The 20,189-nt window shown below is 44.1% G+C and overlaps 1 protein-coding gene across 8 annotated transcripts in view; it reads left to right on the top strand.

Annotated features, from left to right (window-relative positions):
- The window catches only part of RERE (arginine-glutamic acid dipeptide repeats), a 254,066-nt gene that overhangs the window by 230,192 nt on the left and 3,685 nt on the right, over nucleotides 1-20,189 (top strand). For 5 of the 8 annotated variants that reach the window (XM_055799956.1, XM_055799962.1, XM_055799958.1 and 2 more), the window contains 10 exons: nucleotides 5,382-5,544; nucleotides 7,799-7,891; nucleotides 8,636-8,835; nucleotides 10,113-10,274; nucleotides 11,761-11,874; nucleotides 12,825-14,206; nucleotides 14,640-14,862; nucleotides 16,223-16,946; nucleotides 19,179-19,325; nucleotides 19,520-19,700. In XM_055799956.1, coding sequence (XP_055655931.1) covers nucleotides 5,382-5,544; nucleotides 7,799-7,891; nucleotides 8,636-8,835; nucleotides 10,113-10,274; nucleotides 11,761-11,874; nucleotides 12,825-14,206; nucleotides 14,640-14,862; nucleotides 16,223-16,946; nucleotides 19,179-19,325; nucleotides 19,520-19,700 — 3,389 coding nt within the window. The remainder of the gene's footprint in view (nucleotides 1-5,381; nucleotides 5,545-7,798; nucleotides 7,892-8,635; nucleotides 8,836-10,112; nucleotides 10,275-11,760; nucleotides 11,875-12,824; nucleotides 14,207-14,639; nucleotides 14,863-16,222; nucleotides 16,947-19,178; nucleotides 19,326-19,519; nucleotides 19,701-20,189) is intronic. The other 3 variants (XM_055799961.1, XM_055799960.1, XM_055799963.1) reach the window with 3 other exon arrangements.

Raw genomic sequence — 20,189 nt, forward strand, 5'->3', positions numbered from 1 at the left:
GGAGACGGTGTTTTTACCACAAGACGTCAGTAATAGGGAGTATTAGCTAAACTGAGTTGATTTAATAAAATCTTGATGCATTCCAGAAAGATTGTGAATTCATTAAGGCCGCAGCTGGACAATCTGTTCCCCTCTGGTCTGCCATGACTACTTTATAGTCATTGAAGAGCATTGTCATTTATCTTTCCTGTTTAATTACTGTAAAGCTTTTCCCCTCCCCCACATTTTTTTTTTCCTGGCAGAGCTAGGCTCTGGGGAAATTAAATAGCAATTATTATGTTTGCTCACTCTGTTATACCCTAACAGATACATGAAGGTAAGTTAATGCGCTCAAGCTTCCATAGGAGCAGTGTCTGCTGCAGCAGGGCTGTCAAAACCTCTCAAATCCAGAAATGCATACACAGTGTTAATCCTTCGTTTACCTAAGGCAGGACTAAACACAAACCCGGGGCACAGCTTGGATTGTGTATTTTACATATGAAACCCACTGATAATAAGTGAGCAGCCAGGGCATGCGCTAGTACTGGTGCTCATGTTAGTTGGTTGAGGGTATGGAAGAATCGGTAAGGCCTGCCTTGGTGTTTCATGATGTAGCTTGGAGAGCAAAAATAATGTGAGCAATAGCAGTGGGTGAAAATGGAGGGAAAGTTAAGAGAAGGGTGCCGAGGAAGTAATCTCCTAGTAAATGCAGGTGGCCTGTGCAGTGCAGGCAGGAGTGCTGGGTTAGAGAGGTCATGGGCTCTTGGGCACTTGAATTCTTGGGTCAGCTCGGCCTCCAGAGCTGAACTGCGGAGAAAATCTCGCTGCCGCATCGTCCTGTGGGAATGGATCTGAACCATTTCTTTCTCTTTAACAATAATCCCTAGAACAGAGCTAAAAGGAGATGAAACATGACTTTTTGTACTTCGTACCTACGTAGGGTGAAATGACCTTGGCAGGAGAAAGGAGGAGGTTTGAGTTGTGAGCTCTGGATGTATTTCACAATCGATGAGAGCTGAACCGTTGTTTTTAGTGAACATACCTCCTCTGGTCTTGTTGAAACTTCAGTAACGGGAATGTAGATGTTCTTGATGAAAGGTGGCATTAAAAGCCTGAACGGTGCATCTCATTTTGCTTTATATGTGTTTGATGAATTGCTTGGGACAGTTAGTCCGATGTTAACATAGAAAAAAGGAGTTGTGTTTGCAGAAGAGAGGTGGTGGTGTATCAAGTGGAGGTGAGGCTGTTCCTATGATCAACTAAGCAGCCTGGGAGAGAAAGGAATTTCTCCCCACACTGATGGAAAAAGCAGTTCGTTGATGGAGTTGATCTGGGAGGGCACTAGTAGCATCTTTCTTGGATGAGGCACAGTACAGGAATGGGAGCTACTCATTTGGGGGTGATGTTGCAGTAGACGTGGGTCATTTTATTTGGACTTTCTAACATACTGGATTTATTGTTAAGGGGTATAGATGGGCAGTTGTGTCGGCAACCTCAGTATCTGTAGGTCTGAGGGATGAGGTGGATTTCAGGGACAGGAGGCAGCCCATTAACAGTTCTAGTGAAAGAAGCAGTGACTTGGATAGGGAAGCCCTTCCTGCTGGACAGTTGTCTCACAGTACTGGCTGTATCTCCACCAAATATCTGGAATTTTACGACTGCTCTGATTCATTAGACTGGGAATGTTGCTGAAGAATGGTTTTGCATGTGCTATGGAGGAACTGCTCCACCGAACACTTGTGTTTCTTTCTTGCATATGCGTTATGGGTCATCCATGTATGTGCAGCCGTATGAAATTTTGCTATGTCGCCTTCCAAGTGGTGATGAGCTGGGCCATGCATCACTGAAGTTTACCATTTCATTGTGAGGCTTTGCAGTGGTGGTTAATGCATGTTTTATTGGTTGTCCCAGAGCCTGATTAAACAGGAGCATGTTATTGGGTGCAGGGAAGAGAAGAGGATGACAGAAGCAGTTGGATGGTGCTTATTGCAGGAGACGGTCTCCTCCTGCCTTCAGACGGTGTGGGCACTTCAGGCCATTAAACTGAATTAGAGAGTGACAAAGAAGCTCACTGTTTCAAGCAGCAGGTTCAATGCTCCCTGAAATTGGCTTGCAAGCCTTGAGTTTCTCTTTCACCGTTAGCCAGAGACCTCATCACAGGTAGTAGTTACCTCAGTGGTCTTATTCCTTCCTTAATTTAACTCTGAAGTTTGGAAACGAGGGGGATGTCACTCTGAAGTGTAATGAGTATAATGGTGCAGTGAAGGATGGTTCAGCCTGCTTTATCTTATGTGAATTTCAGTGTGTTTGTTGCTAGCAATACTTCGTTCCTGGCACAAAAAATTTCAAAGGAGACATACAATGTATTTGCAGTTGGTTAGGTTAGGGCTGTTCCCTTGGCTGCAGACCTGCTCCCCAGAAAACCAGATTCAGAGCAGCTGCTCTCAGCCCTCCCCCAGTGAAGAAGCACCAGGCTGCCTTGGTTCATCACGCTGTTCACAGTTACAGTACAGAGATGTAGGATGTGTTGACTGTGAGACCTTGCGGTGAGGTGAGATCACCAGGAACAAAATGATCATTACAGGCCATTCATGTCAGCAGCATTTATGCTTTTCTGTTTGCTTGCAAGCAAAAACAGCAGCTAATTTGCAAGGCTGCCTTTTGTAGAAGGGCCTTTTGATCAGTGCTAGCCTGTGTTAAATGTTTTAGTAGGCTATTGATTTCTGCAACAGCTTTTGTTCCCTGAATTTGTGTCTGATGGGTTTCAGCAGCACGCACTATGCATGTTTGATTAAAGTTCATTTAACTTCACTTGTGGTGAGCTGGAAGCTGGGTTTGCCCCTTGTTTGTAGAACCAAAGCTTTACTGACTTAATTCTTTGTGCTCAAGCTTCTGCCACCCATGCAGCCACCTAATTCCTAATCCTTCCAGACTCACTCCACTCCAGCATTTACTCCCTTAGGTAGACAACATAATATTAGATAGCCAGGCAGCCAATAAGAGCTGATGCGGAATTTTTTTGGTGTACTATGTGTCTAACCCATGTGTATATGTATAACATAAACATTCTCTGTATATGCTTTCTTTCTGAGTTTTACTTCTCAGTCTTTGTCAGAAAGTTGCATCATTTTACTGAGCAATGTAGCTGTGCAGTCTGACGATGAATTTGAAGTACAGAATACTCTCTAATCCTTAAATACATCCTGACTTTGTAGATAGGGTGTATTTGATTTCATCCTTATTTGCATGCAATTGTGACTGCAGTTTTGGGAGGGTCTCGGGGGGTGGGGGGGGAAAAGCATTATGCTCATGAAGTTAGTATTTTTTATAAATACATACCATTTCTTTTTTTAAGTTCTGTTTATAATGTTGTACGTGTATAACTTATTAAACATGCTATGGGACCTGTTGGGTTTGCGATGTGTAAATAGAGCTCAAATTAGGTTCCCATTTCATATTTCATGATAGGAGGAAAATAGATTGGTTGGCTCTCTGCTGTTGCTGCGTGTCAGAGGACACATTAATTCACTGACATCAAGACGTGGGATTTACTGACTTGCTTCTTGGTGCTGACACCTCAGATTTGATACAAATTAATTTATAGGTAAAACGTGGCTGGCTTCATTTGCAAGAGACTTTCTACCTCTGAAAAGCATTGCATAAGCTTTTCTGCAGAGCTTCGTCTGCCTCCTGGCAGAAGGCATATCCTCAGTCTGACAATCAGCTGTGCTAGATGGATGTTGAGCACACTTAACGGACTCAAAGTCACATGGGGTTTCTAAAGCAAACGTGCACAGTTGAGCATGCAGTGGCAGAGCAGGGTGCTGGGTGTTGGAGCTCTTGTGTTCTTCCCAGGTCTGATACAGCTTGAATGCTCATTGCCAGCCTGCGCCCGTTTTAGTTTTAGATTCTTTTCAGGGAAGTTTTTGCTGTTGTCTTTTTTTTTTTTTTTTTTTGGTGTAGGGCTTTTATGTTTCAGAAGCAACAGTTGTAGGTAATGATTCATTTTGCCCACTTACTCCTTCCTCCTCCTCACCAGGTGTCACTCAGAATACAGTTTGGTGTGAATACAGTTCAGGTCTGTGATGGGAGACCAGTAGCATCTATCCCAGTCTGCAGCAGTGCAGATTAAAATGGCATCTATTCTGTCTATTGCCAGAAATCAGAGCTGTGGGTGCATTCTTCTTCTGGTGTTTCTGTTTTTTAAATTAGATATTGGTAGAATTCTTAAGTGTCTTAAATGTCAGCAGTCGATGTCTAGAACAACATCCTCCTTTTGTCTTTCAAGTGTTTCAGTGGTGCAGATGTTAGTTACAGCCGTAATTGTTTTTTTGAGGCTCCGATTAAGGGTGTGTCTTTATCAGAGTTAACTTGAGTGATCTGCCCAGAGTATAGGCTGCAGGATTTCCCCACAGAGGGAGCAGGCAGAGGTTATGTTATTTGATCACATAAAATGCAGTTCAAAGAAACCCTTTTTGTGGGCAATTCAGGTCTGTTTGTTCTGATGTTGATTTTTCAAGGGGCTGGTTAGAACGTTTGCATTTTTCTCTTGCAACTTGAAAGAAACAACACCTTTTACCTTAGAGGCAGACAAGTCACCAGGAAATGATGGGGTTTCAAAGTAAGAGAAGAGATTAAAACCACATGCTGTTCTTTTAGTTTGGCATTACATTCGCTAGTTTGAATGGCAGCTGCTCTAGTTTTTGAATGTAAGCCAGATTCATTATGCTGTGAAATTATCGCTCATTTCTCTAGGTGTACTCTTGTAACTGCTTAATTAATTTAAATGTGGGCATATATATTCAAATGAAAACATAATTTACTGTAGTAGGGTTGAGTTATGGTTATAACTCCTCGTTGAACACGTTTTTATTCTAACTTTCAGCTTAAACAGGAATATTTAAAAATGCCAGTACACAGAATGTAGGTTGACAAAATGGCAATATCTGTTTGAATCGGTCCTTATTCTTTCTGTAAACACCAGAGAATTTGCAGCAGTTACCGCTTGTTCTTGCAGCTCTGTGGGAAGGTGGTACCTCTCTGGATGCAGTGCCTCCTGAGCTGTTGCAGGGTGGCAGCGTGATGCTGACAGCAAGGCAAGGACAACCCCTTCCACACCATGAGACCAGCGGTGCCCACAGCTGGACGCATACTACCCAACCTCTCCTCTTTTCTTGGGGAGGAGTGAGAAGGCATTTATTCTGTTCCTCCCCTGCAAAAGCAAGCAAAAAATAATGATTTTTTTTTCTGTCTTAGCTAAAGAATTATTTTGTTTGTCTGAAGTACATCTTGAAGCTGCCTACAGAAATACATGTGCACGCATACAGAGAACAAAAGGGAGGAAAAAAAGCTGACAAGTCAGATTTGCATGCCCCTCTAACATACTCCTTCTGTATTTGCAGGGGGAACTAATCACCTTCTATTACTATTGGAAGAAAACCCCTGAAGCAGCAGGTTCTCGAGCCCACCGTAGGCATCGAAGACAGGCTGTGTTTCGGAGAATTAAAACTCGAACTGCTTCCACTCCAGTCAACACTCCCTCCAGGCCCCCCTCCAGTGAATTCTGTAAGTGGAAGCTAAAAGCAATGTGTTTATCTTTGTTTAGATGCAGGCAGCAACAGTAATGTAATGGTGCTGTACCTTCAAGTGAATGAAGCAAGGAAATGGCGTTCAGGCAGTTGCCCTCTCCTGTTTCTATACCGTTATGTTGGAATGTAGTAGGTGTCTTTGATCACCAAATGCTTTGTGTAGTTCTTGGGCATAAAAGCACGCGGTAAGAATGGAAACATTGCCCTGGTACTGAATTTCCCTATTCTTTGGTTTGTGTTGTATTTTCTCCATTACATTCTCTTATTATAGTAATGGGAATTAGAAAATGCAAAAAGAAGTCAGTCCTTCATCCCTTTGGAGGGAAGTCCCTTTCATCCTTACCTGGTGACCCATACCTTCTGCTTGATCCCAGGCTGTGTGCTGCTGCCAGTACTGTTGTATCTTAATGCATCTTGGAAGAACTGTGGCCTTGACTGAAGCAGAAGTGTCTAAGTGAAGAATTACCCAAACAGTGAAATGTACTGCATTGCTAAAGGTTATGATTAGTAATGTCCATGTGGATATGGAAACTTTTATCCTTATATAAAATGCTTATGTTACCCTGAGAGTTTTAAGTCATTATGTGGACTAAGCTCAGCACATTTCAAATGTCTTCTGAAGAAAAGGGACTACGTGGAAGGCAGAAATTGGCAGACTTATTAATGCAGGGGAGGTAGAAGGTGTGGGAGCAGGCAGGACAGAGGATCCTGCAAGAGGGTAGTAAGAAAGGGCTGTTAGTTTCTCCTTGCTGAAATTGATGGGATTTCTTGGTGATTTCTTTGTGGGTGAGAAGTATGGATGTTGATGCTACAGCTTGATCCTAGGTACTATGCGCTTTGGAGCGCATGTGGCTGGAAGGACCCATCCATACAGATCTGACTGCAGCATGAGAATAAAAAACAATTTAGTAAAAGAAAGCAAGTTCAGCTAGGTGTCGATTTTGCAGTCAGGGTTTAAACATCTGCAAGAATTAATGTAGAAATTACGGTAGTGCTAGTAGCTACTGTCTACTAAATGGGACCCTGTATTAATTTGAAGGGTAATGACTTGATGGCAGACACTAATGGCAAGTGTTGTAGAATCTCTCCATCTCTATAACCTGTGTCTATTACAAAATATCGTCTTGGAACCTTTAGAAAAACAGTATTCTTGTATCAAGGACTTCTAAGTAAAAAGTGGAACAGAAGAGGCCACAGGGCTGCTTTTAGAAGAATTACAGAATTCTTATTATTATAAGATTAATTATAGAACAATTATAGACCTGTTACGCTGTGAAGTTATAGTGGTGGTGCTAGAAAAATGCAGTACTCTGAATAAGGAAGGAATTACTCCTGAGTTGTTTTAGAAGAAGAGATAAGATGGAGTTTTTGTGATTTCTGCAGATTTTCAGTGGCTTAGGTGGTGCTTTTGAGCTCACAGCCTTGTAATTGGCTATTTTGCCATGTAGTTCATGCCACAGAAGAAAATGACTGTTGCCATATTCTCCACTTCTTCGAAATGTGATATTCTTGAAATGCAAGTTTGCCGTGGGTTAAAACTCTTAAGAAGGCTCACAGTAAGGATTGGCAAGTTGGTGGTATCCCTGTAGTACCTCTTGTCCAAAAGAAGCATGTGTGTTTCACATAGGTAGGTTATACGTAAGCATTGTTTCTTCCACCCAAACACAAAACACATTTAGCTCTGGGGTTAGATATTGCTACTGTCTAACAGAGCGTAACAGCGGTCCCCATCTGGTTTAGAAGGTGAAGTCTAGAAACAAAACAAAAACCAGAAAAAAACACCACAGAATCTGTCTATGGAATCTAGTAAAGTTGGATTTAGGTATAGAATATTCAATTTTAAATTTTACCACGTTCTGGAAATAAACCTGCTTTCTCTTGAAAATTATACTTTTGGAACACAGCCTCCATAAACCAAGCATGAACAGTATTTGAACAACAACTTAATTGGAAAAGTACCATGTACTGGATCAAAAGTTCTGTGAATTGTATCACTTGGTGCATTCCTGAATCCTCCTTTAATCTGTAGACTGATGATGTCTGGCCTTGTTTAGTTTGCAAAATTTGAAATAACGGCCATCCAAGGCAAGGTAGTTGTCGGAAGTCACAGAAGTTATGTGAGAACTATTATTATTAATTTTTTTTTTTTAGCCAAGTGTGAGGAAATAGAAGATCCTGCTGAGTTTTTCTTCTCCGTTTTCCTCTTCTTCCTTTGTTCTTTACTTATTCAGTGGACTTGAGCTCGGCCAGTGAAGATGACTTTGACAGCGAAGACAGTGAACAGGAACTGAAGGGCTACGCCTGTCGTCATTGCTTCACAACCAGTATGCACCTGATTCATTGCTGTATTTCTCCTTTCTGCTACTGCATATTTAATGCAGATTCGTTCAAGCAAGAGCACTTAATATGCATGTACATCTACGCACAAAAATGCGGGGTTGAATTGGCTAAAATATGCAGCATTCCTAGCAGGCTTAAGTCATGCTTTGCCACTGCAAATTACTATTGAAGTGACAAAGGAGAATCCTGAGAGGTAGACAATTAAACAGGAAGAAATCTACATAATCCATAATCTGTGTAATGAATTTGTGATATAGCAAATGAGTACTGGACCAAATCTCTTCTGCAGCAGCCCCATCCCCGTGGCTTTTCCTCAAAGTTACCTGTTATTTGGGCATATGCATGACATGGAAGTGCGAGCCCCAAAGTAGAGGAGGAAGGAAATGAGACCTTGATAGCTCACTTCACTTGAAACAAGCACAGTTTTGGAGAACAATAACTGCCTGATAACTCCAAGGGAGAGCAGATAAGGCTTCTTTGTTTTCTAGGCTATAGTTGCTTAAGTACACAGATAGTTTGTAAAGTGATAGTTTTCGAGTTGTGCACTGGGAAACAGACTAAGCCTGGAACAGGACAGAGTTTTCCAGAAATTCCTCTTAACTTTGTTGCTTGTGGAAAAGCAGCTAACTTTTCTAGTTGGTGGGTACCTTTTTTTAATAATGCAGTGTGTTTGTGCTGAGTATCTGGTACATTGTGTATTTCTGAGATGTTGCTTTTCCTGCCCTAAGCCTCCAAGGACTGGCACCACGGCGGTCGAGAAAACATTTTATTGTGCACTGATTGTCGCATTCACTTCAAAAAATACGGAGAGCTGCCACCCATTGAGAAGCCTGTAGACCCTCCACCCTTTATGTTTAAGCCTGTCAAAGAGGAAGATGATGGACTTAGTGGAAAGCATAGCATGAGGACAAGGCGGAGTCGAGGCTCGGTAGGCTTAACACTCTTTCATTGCAGCTGCTTCAGTAAAGAGGAGGTAGGGTCTGGAAAAAGTGAAACTTCTTTGATGGCTTTCTCCATCTTGCCTGTTTGCTATGGTATGTGCCTGCTGCTGTGTTTGTGAGTGTGAGATTTGCTGAGGTGAAGGCTTTCTTTGGAAGGAGGAGCTGAAATGTCTCGTCTGCAAGTTCTAGTCAAACTTGTTATTTCCATATTTTTAATGATTGGCAGTGGACTGTCATCACTGCTTGACCAGTGTATCATTACAGATTTCATACTAGTATGTGTCCTTCATTCAGCTGGATCCCGTCAGAGGTAAGCCCTTGGGCTTATTTTAAAGGAAGAGTTTTGAAAAATAAATGCTATTCATATTCTTTTCATATTGCGGGAGTTAAAGTTTCTTCCGTACAGAAAACTGTAGTTTGCTCCTATGGTTGAGTGTGCTCTGTCACCGAGTTTTTACTCAGGGTGAAATGTCGGGAGCCTTACTGTGTGTGCAAGTCGCTTGTGAGAACTCTGACAGCAGCTCTAGTTAATTGGTGATGTTTGCTTTGGGTTTTGGCTGATAGAAGGCAGCAGACATATTTTTTTCCTTGCCCTCCCCCTCTGTCTTTCTGATCATGATGCAGTGGTCATTGCTTCTAAATATCTTGTGAAGCTACAATGTCAGGTAAGGTTGGCTTCGTTGTTTTTATGGTAGCCAGTAACCCAGAAAGCTGCTGAAGTGGGAGGGTGACAGCATTAATTACTGAAATACACTACCATGATTTCTTACTGCGTAGTAAGAGCACCTTGAAACTGTGGTTTTAGAAACTGGTCTTGACTGCTTGATTGCCAACAGATGGGCTGCTTTTTTTTTTTTTTTTTTTAAGGGAACTTGAGGGTCCTCTCCTACCTCACTCACTGTGCATGTATGCAGTCTTGGAAATGTGCGTGCCTGCGTTTTATGAAGACAATTTGGCACGCAAACAGCAGCAGCTTTGGAAGATGTTTCTGATGCAGTGGTTTCTAGTAGACACTACTAGCTAAAATAATCAGCACTTAGTATTTTTGAGTAGACAAATATGGATTTGCCTCCATTTATTTTTAAGTCTAGATGAGCTTTTAAGGAAAAACTTTTAACAATGTTGGACGTTCTTGGTTTCTCATTTTTGAAGCTTTTAGCAGGTGTGCTCCATCCATGCCCCTGCTGTGAGATAGGGAAGAAAATAATGAAGATGTTGGACAAATGCTGACTTTGATACACTTCTGTTTCTGTTAAACAAATAGATGTCTACATTACGTAGTGGTCGTAAAAAGCAACCAGCCAGCCCTGATGGTAGAGCCTCACCTATTAATGAAGACATCCGTTCCAGTGGCCGCAACTCTCCTAGTGCTGCCAGCACCTCCAGTAATGACAGCAAAGCAGATTCAGTGAAGAAGTCTACCAAGGTAAAATTTTCCCCTTCTTTTGTGTTAGAACTGAGCACCTGAAGCCAGTCAGATAAATGAGATGCAGATTCTGAGAGGGTAGGGAATCCTTCAGTGGCCTAGAAATTTCTACTTGTTTGGATGAGCAAAATATGTAATGGTGCATCTGACTGATGCTTTGTTCGTGTGCATAAGGATGTGTAGTGATAAAAAACATTAAAGTACCCTCACATAACCATACTGCTCTTATGATAAATTAATCCTTCCATTTCGGGTGCAAATGCAAGCATTAGGCTCATGGAAGTAATACAGGTAAGAAATGCTATATTAGAGAGGAGTGGACAATTCAGATGATTTTTTTTAAGAGTACTTAATCTTTGTTTACAAAGGAATATGAAGATGTAATTACTGAGACTACTTCTCTTACTGTTTTTCTGTATGTATATTTGCTTGATTTTTCAGAGCAAGCTGCCAGTTTAGTCTGTTTAAATGAGTTAAGTGCCTTTCCAAGAGAGCACTGAAGGAACAAAGCCAGGTGAAGTGGGAAGGCTTGCCATTAAACACTGTAAATTGAAAAGTAGCAAGTTAAAAATAAATATAAAAAAAAGCCCACAAAAAACAATGAGAAAACTCACAACGAAGTCAAAACTGGAGTATGGAGCAAGATTTCACATGATAAACTCAAGAACTTAGTAAAATTTGAAGATAGGTTAGGTAATTATGTGATGCATAAAGCTGTCCTGGGCCATGAAAGAAGGTAGTAATCTTATAATAGCTACTCACTGTTAGGCCTGTGTTTGAGGGGATATAAAAATATCCTTCTCAATGTACCAAGACTATAGCAAGTCTTTCATGCAGTAGAAAGAGGCTTATTCTGTGCCTGGTGACTGCAGAAATTCTTGCTCCATCCTCTGTTAACTGGTGTTGGTCTCTGTTAGAAGAGTATACCGATCCAGTTGATGTGGTATGCACTCCTGATGGACTTGGATTCTGCACAACTGAAGACAACTGCTGTGTTCAAAGTATTTTTACACTTTCAGAGCTCGAGACCACATCTGCCTTATGAGGAGTGCTTTACTTGATGTTCCTTTTTCCTTCTAGCTTGTCTCAGAAATGTGTGCAGGGTTTGTGTGCAAACTGCCCCTTGGGTTTCTTTCTGTAGAAGTAAAATTGCAGTCTGTCTGGAGTTCTGTCTTAAATCTGACCTCCAGAGGGAGTGGCTAGAGCATTATGTAGTTACAGGTCTTCTGGGAGTTGTTCCTGGCAGATGGCAGAATACAGCAGCAGCTCCAGAACAGACTCCTCTGCAACCTGTAATTGTACAGAGGGACAGATGTCTATTGCACTGTCGTTAAATATTGACTTTCTCAACTTCTGTTGAGTTCTCCTGCTCCATAGGAACCCTTCTTGTGTATTTGTTATTAAATATGGTAGCACCAGCGTACTCTCAATTTACTTTTGTATTTACATCACTGGTTACTGTTGCATTCTGCTTCATTTGTGGCAGAAGATAAAAGAAGAGGTATCTTCTCCTCTCAAGAACTCCAAGAGGCAGCGGGAGAAGGCAGCTTCTGACACAGAGGAACCTGACAGGTCCAGTGCCAAAAAATCCAAAACTCAAGTGAGTCCCACAGAGGAGTATTTTCTCTTAGGAGAATGGTTTGAGAGTGGGAGGGGATGCAAACCTGGTAACAAACCGAAAACATGAACTCGGTTAAAGCCACAGCAAATTGTAACTTAATATGTAGCTGGAAAGCAACCAATATTATAACGTGTTCCTTCTGCTGAAAAACAGCGGAATGCTACAGGGTATATCCGTGAGTCTTTTTGTTTGTTTGTTTTTGTTTTAATGTCAATATCAACCATATAGGAGTATACTTGGTTTGTTTTCCACCCTGGTGTGTGTGTGTGTCTCCTTAATTGAAATTTGGGGTTTTTTTCCCCCTCTTCTATGGCAAGTTTAGAAGACCACTACTGGAGTTCCCTAAATTTTATGGTATCAAGGGTCAATTGAAATACTTTCAGGATGCTTTTTCAGCCCCGTCTACCTGACCAGGTTCACTCTGTTCACAGGACTTGGGATTTTTGACCCTGAGCTTTCTGTATTACAGAATCACGGAATGGTTGAGGCTGGAAGGGATCCGGAGGTCATCTAGTCCACCCACTCTGCTCTAGCAGGGCTGCCTAGAGCTGACTGCTCAGGACCATGTCCCAGTGGCTTTTCAGTATCTCCAAAGATGGGAGAGTCCACAGCCTCTCTGGGCAACCTTTCCGTTGCTTGGTCAGCCTCATAGTGAAAAAGTGTTCCATTATGTTCAGGCAAATCCACCTCTCTTTCAGTTAGTGCCCATTGTTGCTAGATGCTACTGAAAAGAGCCTGGCTCCGTTGTCTTTGCACCCTCTCTGGATATTTGTTGCCTGTGCTGTTTTAAGTCCTGTGAGGTTCAAAGGGTGGTACTTGCACTTGTGTTTGCACAGCATGTGCGATAGGTTGCATCTGGTGGTATGCTGGTAGTGTTCTTTGTGCAGGTTTCTCATGCACAGCGGTTGTTTTTCCCCCTCTCCTTGCAGGAGATCAGCCGGCCAAACTCTCCTTCAGAGGGTGAGGGTGAAGGTGAGAGCTCTGACAGCCGCAGTGTCAATGACGAGGGGAGCAGTGATCCCAAGGACATTGACCAGGATAACCGGAGCACGTCCCCCAGCATCCCTAGCCCTCAAGACAATGAGAGTGACTCGGATTCATCTGCTCAACAGCAAGTGCTGCAGGCACAGCCCCAAGTGCTTCAGGCCCAGAGCGCTTCTGGCCAGGCTCCTCCTCCTACACCACCTATATCAGCCCAGTTACCAGCATCGCTGCCAGCAGGGTCAAGTACTGCTTCAGCTCCACCCCAGGTCTCGCCATCAGCATCTCAGCCCCCTAGCCAGCCCCAGGCCGCTGCACCACCACTTCCTCATTCCCACATACAGCAGGCCCCAGCTGTGCACCCACAGAGGCTCCCATCACCCCACCCACCTCTGCAGCCTTTGAGCGTGTCACAGAGCCAGCCGACCCCTGCCTCTTCACAGCCTCACTCGCAGCCTCCACTCCACAGTCAAGCTCAGCCTGCCCCTCACAGCCTGCAAACTCAACCCCTCCTGCCGCCTCCTGTACCTTCCCAGCCATTTTCCCTCCCCACTCAGTCATCTCAGTCTCAGGTTCCCCTTCAGACACAAGCACCATCTCATTCTCACTCCGCTCTCCAGGTTCAGGTAACGCAGCCTGTCCTGCCAACTGCAACCTCGCTGCAGCAGGCTCAGCCTCCACGGGAGCAGCCCTTGCCTCCTGCACCCATGGCCATGCCTCATATCAAACCTCCTCCTACTACCCCCATCCCTCAGCTCCCCACTGCTCCGTCCCACAAGCACCCTCCTCATCTCTCTGGCCCTTCTCCATTCTCAATGAACTCCAACTTGCCTCCACCACCTGCTTTAAAACCTCTGAGCTCCCTCTCAACTCATCATCCTCCATCTGCACACCCTCCTCCTTTGCAGCTGATGCCTCAAAGCCAGCCACTGCAGTCTTCGCAAGCCCAGCCTCCGGTACTGACACAAAGTCAGAGCATTCCCCCACCTGCCACTCACCCCCCATCTGGACTCCATCAGGTGTCCTCCCAGCCCCCCTTTTCTCAGCATCCATTTGTTCCTGGAGGCCCACCTTCCATCACCTCTCCCTCTTGCCCTTCCACTTCAACGCCACCTACTGTGCCTGGCATCCCACTTCAGACTTCCGTCTCCACATCAGCTTCTAGTGGAAACATGCCAGTGGTGACAGCCTGCACGCTGCCGCCTATTCAGATCAAAGAAGAAGTCCCAGATGAAGCTGAGGAACCAGAAAGCCCTCCCCCTCCACCCAGAAGTCCGTCACCAGAACCTACTGTGGTGGATACACCAAGTCATGCTAGTCAATCAGCCAGGTAGGGAGGCTGTCATCAGTGCTTCCTTAATGAGCTCTGTTTTCCTGTTTAGCAGGGCCTTCTCAAAAGCTGAGACATGAGCTCATGTGAGTGCCTGAGTGTATTTTACCTGTGCATCTTGTTAGCTTCTCTTTCTAGCATGATTTTGCTCTGCTTTTCTGGAAAGGTGCTGTTTCAGACAGCATATTCAGACAGGGCATTAAAGTTCGTAACTGAGAGGGGTTTCATGCTCTACTTACCTGTGGAGTAATGTGGTACAATTAATTTTCTCATGGCTTTCAGGGCAGCTGGTAGTGCTACTGTGTAAGTTCGTTTTGGTTTGGTTGGTTGGTTTTGGTGGTTTGGGTTTTTTTTGACATACAGCTCCTTTAATCCCAGGTTCTTGCATTTTTCCGAAGGCTAAGCTCTTTCTCTTTTGTTTGTTTTTTTTCAGGTTCTATAAGCACCTGGACCGTGGCTACAATTCATGCTCAAGAGCAGACTTATACTTTATGCCCCTGGCAGGATCGAAACTAGCAAAGAAGAGAGAAGAGGCCATTGAAAAGGCCAAAAGGGAAGCAGAGCAGAAAGCCAGAGAAGAGAGGGAAAGAGAAAAAGAAAAAGAGAAGGAAAGAGAGAGGGAGCGTGAGCGTGAAAGAGAAGCAGAAAGAGCTGCGGTAGGTTTATTTGTAGCTAAGAGCTGTTTAAAGGAGTTGATATGGTAGGATCTGGCATGGATGGTGACTGTAGAATGCAGATCCCCAGAAGCACTTTAATGCAAATGCGATCAGGTACCTGTGACTATGGGAACCTTGTGTCTTAAGTGAAAGCCAACCAGGAAAGAGCACCTCCTGGACTGCCTGGGACTGACTTCTCTTTAAAGGAAATGGAGAGTTTCTCCTCCTGGTTTGTTTCTGATGTGTGCAGCAAGCCAGTGCAACTGGTGATAACTAGGCCAAGTATTTACATTTACTTAAGGTAGAAAAGCACTCTGTGCAGATACAGTGAGTGCCTTTCTGTACTACTGTGCAGGCACAGGAGTGCTGTCTGCTGGAAAAAGGGAATCTATAGGCTTTTTAAATTTCAAGCAAGCTTGATTAACTTTATTTTATGTGGAGACCCAAACTCCAGTTCTGTTATGAAGAGCTGGTACAACTAACCCATTTTTCTGTGGCCTGTCAGAAAGGAATGATTACTTCTGGGCCCACAGAATTGGTAGGGCAGTAAGACTCTATTGATGCTGAAGAAGGTCCTACAGTCTTCCTGGTCCATAGTGCATTTCAGAGATCTGAATCATTGCTGTGTTTTACCTTAGGGTTGTAAAAGTCAGGGTGTAGCATCTGTCTTAAGGGACGTGCCACGCCTGGGGACTTTGCTTTATTTTGGGGTAGGGATCCTTGGGAAATCATGGGGCAGCTGTGCTTATTGGCCTCCCCAGAAGCACTGTGCAGGCTTTGTACAGGAGGGGAGAGCAGGATGCGATGTCCTGATGTGAAAGGAGTGGAATTGTTGTGCTGTGGATCGTGGAGATGAGTTTCCTTGGGTTTAGTAAGTTTTAGGATACCAGTGAGTGGGTAGAAGAGAGGAAGAACACCCTGCAAACAGGACCAGGAGTCCGTAGTGGTGTGTACCAGCCAGCTGTTGCCCATAGCTGTGACATGTACCAACCGGTTGCTACTCTACTAACTGTAAAGCAGTTAGGCTTTGATGCTACCGCTACAACGTACTTACTCTCTGGCCTACAGGATAGACAGAATCCAGTTCTTCCCCATACCACAGTGAATCACAGAACTGCAGGAGTCGCAGGGCTCAGCAGGCTGAGCTTAACTCCTCTTAGAGCTTGAAGCACAAGAAGGGAGGAGTGTGCAAATGACCTCACCCATTTGCTTCCTTCCATCTGGGTTTGAACCCCCTTGAAAGAGAGACTTGCACTGGCAGGCCCACAGTTACGGCCTGAAATGAGCTACCCTGTGTGCCTGCTGTGTTTCTTTACGCCAAGCATGTTGAACTAAAATTCTTTTCCCCCATTCTGTGTAGCAGAAGGTATCCAGCTCCTCCCACGAAGGCCGTCTTGGAGAGTCTCAGCTCAGTGGACCAGCACATATGAGACCTTCGTTTGAACCTCCGCCGACAACCATTGCTGCTGTACCACCTTACATTGGTCCAGATACACCTGCTTTACGAACACTAAGTGAATATGCCCGTCCTCATGTCATGTCGCCAACAAACCGTAATCATCCCTTCTTTGTCCCTCTAAACCCCACTGATCCACTTCTGGCCTACCATATGCCTGGCCTCTACAATGTGGATCCCACCATTCGGGAACGAGAGCTGCGAGAGCGGGAAATCCGGGAGCGAGAAATCCGAGAAAGGGAGTTGAGAGAGAGGATGAAACCTGGCTTTGAGGTGAAGCCTCCAGAGCTGGATGCACTGCACCCAGCTACTAACCCCATGGAGCATTTTGCCAGGCATGGTGCACTGACTATTCCCCCAACAGCAGGACCTCACCCATTTGCTTCCTTCCATCCGGGTTTGAACCCCCTTGAAAGAGAGAGACTTGCCCTGGCAGGCCCACAGTTACGGCCTGAAATGAGCTACCCTGACAGACTGGCAGCAGAGAGAATACATGCTGAGCGGATGGCATCGCTGACAAATGACCCGTTGGCACGGCTCCAGATGTTCAACGTTACGCCTCACCATCACCAACATTCACACATACACTCGCATTTACACCTACACCAGCAGGATCCCTTACATCAAGGTGAGCCCAGGGAAATGGGCTAGGGAGTTAAGCAGGCAACCTCACAAGCTGTTAGCGGTAGTCTGCTTGACACAGGCAGACTGTGACTCTGGAATTCAAGTAGCAAAATGCCAGTTTTCTTGTGTATGATACAACTTCTGTACTGTGTAAGGCTGTGGTAACTGAAATGCAGACAGTTCTTTTTTAGAAGGGTGGACCAATAACAGGGATAAAGTAAATGATGGTAATGGTACAGTGATCTTCATTGAGACTGCAGGCTGTCAGTGTAAAAGGTTTGCTGTTTTGTTTTGGTTTTTTGTTTTAAAGTACTGAGAGTGCTAAAGCACCAGCTTAGAATGGTGTCTGGAGTACAGACTGAGACTTCATTGGGTGTAGGAGAGGTGTCACGGAACTGGTAACACTCATGCTAATGGATGTTATGTTATGGGTTACAGCTGGAAAGGAGCTGAAGCTGGAGTTTCCATATAGGAGCTGAAAAAATAAATTAGGAGAGAAAGACTTCATCTCTTTAGCCACTTGACTGTTCAGCCATCTTTAGTTGAGCTGAAAATCTCTCTCACAGTCCTCCTAAGGATCATTTAAACTTACCAGTTGGCATCTTTTTAGCTACAGTGTATTCTTATGTGTGGAATTTCCCCCTGAAATATTTAATAGTCTCAAAAAATAATTGATGCCTTGCTTGTTTGTAAAGCAAGCTACTTAGTTACTCCTCTAGAAGTCTGAGTCCGGACCTGGGATTCTGAAAGATAAGGCACTAAGCAGAATTTCTCTGATTTTCTGGTGGCAGACTGGAGAGAACGTTGCAAGCAAGGCACCAGGTGAAGCAGCTGCCAAGTTAAGGGGTAAAAAAAATAATCCCAAGTACTCAGTGCAGCTTCTGGTGCAGCTGGCCACAAATCTGCAAGCAAATATAGCATAGTTTGCCTTGGAGCAGTATGTGTTAAGTGTAGCTGGGATGTCCACATTTTGCAGTTTGGAAGGAATTTGAGTGCTGTTGCAGAAGCCAAAGTGTATAGCAAGGAAATGGGCAAGGTCTTGTGAGAGTGTTAGGGGGGTGAGGGTTTACAGGTAGGAGATGATAGCACTGAATATCAGCATTCTTAAAGCTGTCAGCTGTGGAGGTTGGTTGAGACTGACTGCGCAAGTTACAAACAAGTTCAGTTCGAGGCAGGTTTGCATAGCCCATTGACAGCAGAAGAAATTTGTCATAGATTGTGTCTATACAAGCATTCTGTTCTCAGGTAGGTCACTTACCACCTCTGTGCAGGTAAGTCTAGATATTCCCCGGTTTTTTGTTCTGGGCAAAAATACGGCTAGTGCAATCTCATTTTCGGTCTAGCAAGTGACTGGTGCAGACAAACAAGTTGTCACGTGTCTCTTACATGTATTTGAGAATTAATTTGGCTTTAATCTTGGATGCCAGGTTGAAATACATTTAGAGGTTATAGAGTGTCTCGAAGCAGTTCTTGCTCCAGAGTAGCTCCATAGGTGGGTAAGGCCCTAAAGTGCATAACCTGTGTGTCTCCTTAGAGTGGGGATGAATAGCATATAAAATGACCACACATTTCTGCTCTGGACCACGTTGCAGCTGAGGGAGAATTGAGTTAGCTGTGTTGTGTTCCTTTCATTTTGGTTCCTCTGTTAGCAGCTTAACATCCAGAGATTTCAGATGAGTCCGAGTAAGTATTTTTCAGGTTTTGCCAGTGTAATTTTTTTTCATTATATTGGTAAAGTGGCATCAGAGGGGTGGTCTGCAGTTGGGTCCCTCTCCACATACAGATGGTGCCAATGTCATTTTTTGCAAACAAAGGTGTTTGTCAGCATTTGGCCTGTCAGGTAGTATTGGTTAAGTCAGAAGGATGATAAGTGCTTCTGTACTAAATGGCACTAGTGATCCTTCAATTTTATGTGTGTGAAGGGGCATAAGAGTTCTTGAAAAAAATCTGCTAAATGTTGACTGTCTGTGTTTTTCTCTGTTGCTTGGTGGATTTCTTTTTCTTGCAGAAATTAAAAACCATGGGTTGTTGCTTTAACAATTAAGACTGGTAAGCAGGTGTCTCTTGAAGATAGAAAAGTGGGTTTCAGATTGGTTGGAGTTAAGCTCCTGGTAATTAACATGTCAGTTTGGCCATACGGTGATCCAGCTCAAGTCTAGCAGGACTTTTGATCTCCCAGCAGCAAGGGAAGCTTCACAAAGCAGTTGATGGCTTGCTTTCTTTCCTTCTTTTAAAGGTTCAGCAGGACCTGTTCACCCGCTGGTGGATCCTTTAGCAGCTGGACCCCATTTGGCACGTTTTCCCTACCCACCTGGGACCATCCCCAACCCATTGCTAGGGCAGCCACCTCATGAGCATGAAATGCTCCGACATCCGGTCTTTGGTGAGAGCATTTTACGGTCCTTTAGGAAGGTTGGCTCTTAATCTGAACTGTCATTTTTTCTTCTGGGTCTTAGCATTTCTTGGGAGGGGAGTTGGTGGAATTGAGCTGTAACTTCTGTTACAGCTAAGGGTTGCTTGGTTTGTTTAAAAAAAAAAAAACAACAAACTGTTTAAAAGTGGGCCACTGTCTCTTAGGTACTCCTTATCCACGAGATCTGCCTGGTGCCATTCCACCTCCTATGTCAGCAGCCCATCAACTGCAGGCCATGCATGCCCAGTCAGCAGAGCTGCAAAGACTGGCAATGGAGCAGCAGTGGTTGCATGGGCATCCTCACATGCATGGTGGCCATCTACCAAGTCAGGAAGATTATTACAGGTGAGAGATGCAATGATGGCTTTCAGAGACATGGGAGTGCTACAGCTTTCTTCATCTTTCTCCACACTCCATTTTTTTTTTTTCCTTCTGAAGTACTGTTTCTGACTGTGTGCTGACTTACTGTCCTGATGCAGTTATGGAAGATGGTGAAGCTGGACTAAGACCTGATTTGGGCATAGTTGATAGGGCAGAAGAGAAGCTAGGTCCAAATTTTTGGCACAGGATGTAGACTGGTTGAGTCTTACATTGCAGAATTACTTCTGATTGGGCTTTTTGGTGTTGTAGTTACTACAGTTGCTGCTTCCTTATCTCTCTTCTTGAGAACAGTGGAGGAGGGTGGATAAGGCTTTATGAATGAGAACAGAGGAGGAATACAATAAACCTTAAGAATTGACCTAGGGCAATAGGAAGTTGAAACGTGTGAATAATACGGATCCTGCATTAACAGCTGGGAATGCCTAGACGAATCATGTGAATTCTTCTCCCCAG

The sequence above is a fragment of the Falco peregrinus genome, chromosome 3 (genome assembly GCF_023634155.1).
Source record: "Falco peregrinus isolate bFalPer1 chromosome 3, bFalPer1.pri, whole genome shotgun sequence".
NCBI lineage: Eukaryota > Metazoa > Chordata > Aves > Falconiformes > Falconidae > Falco > Falco peregrinus.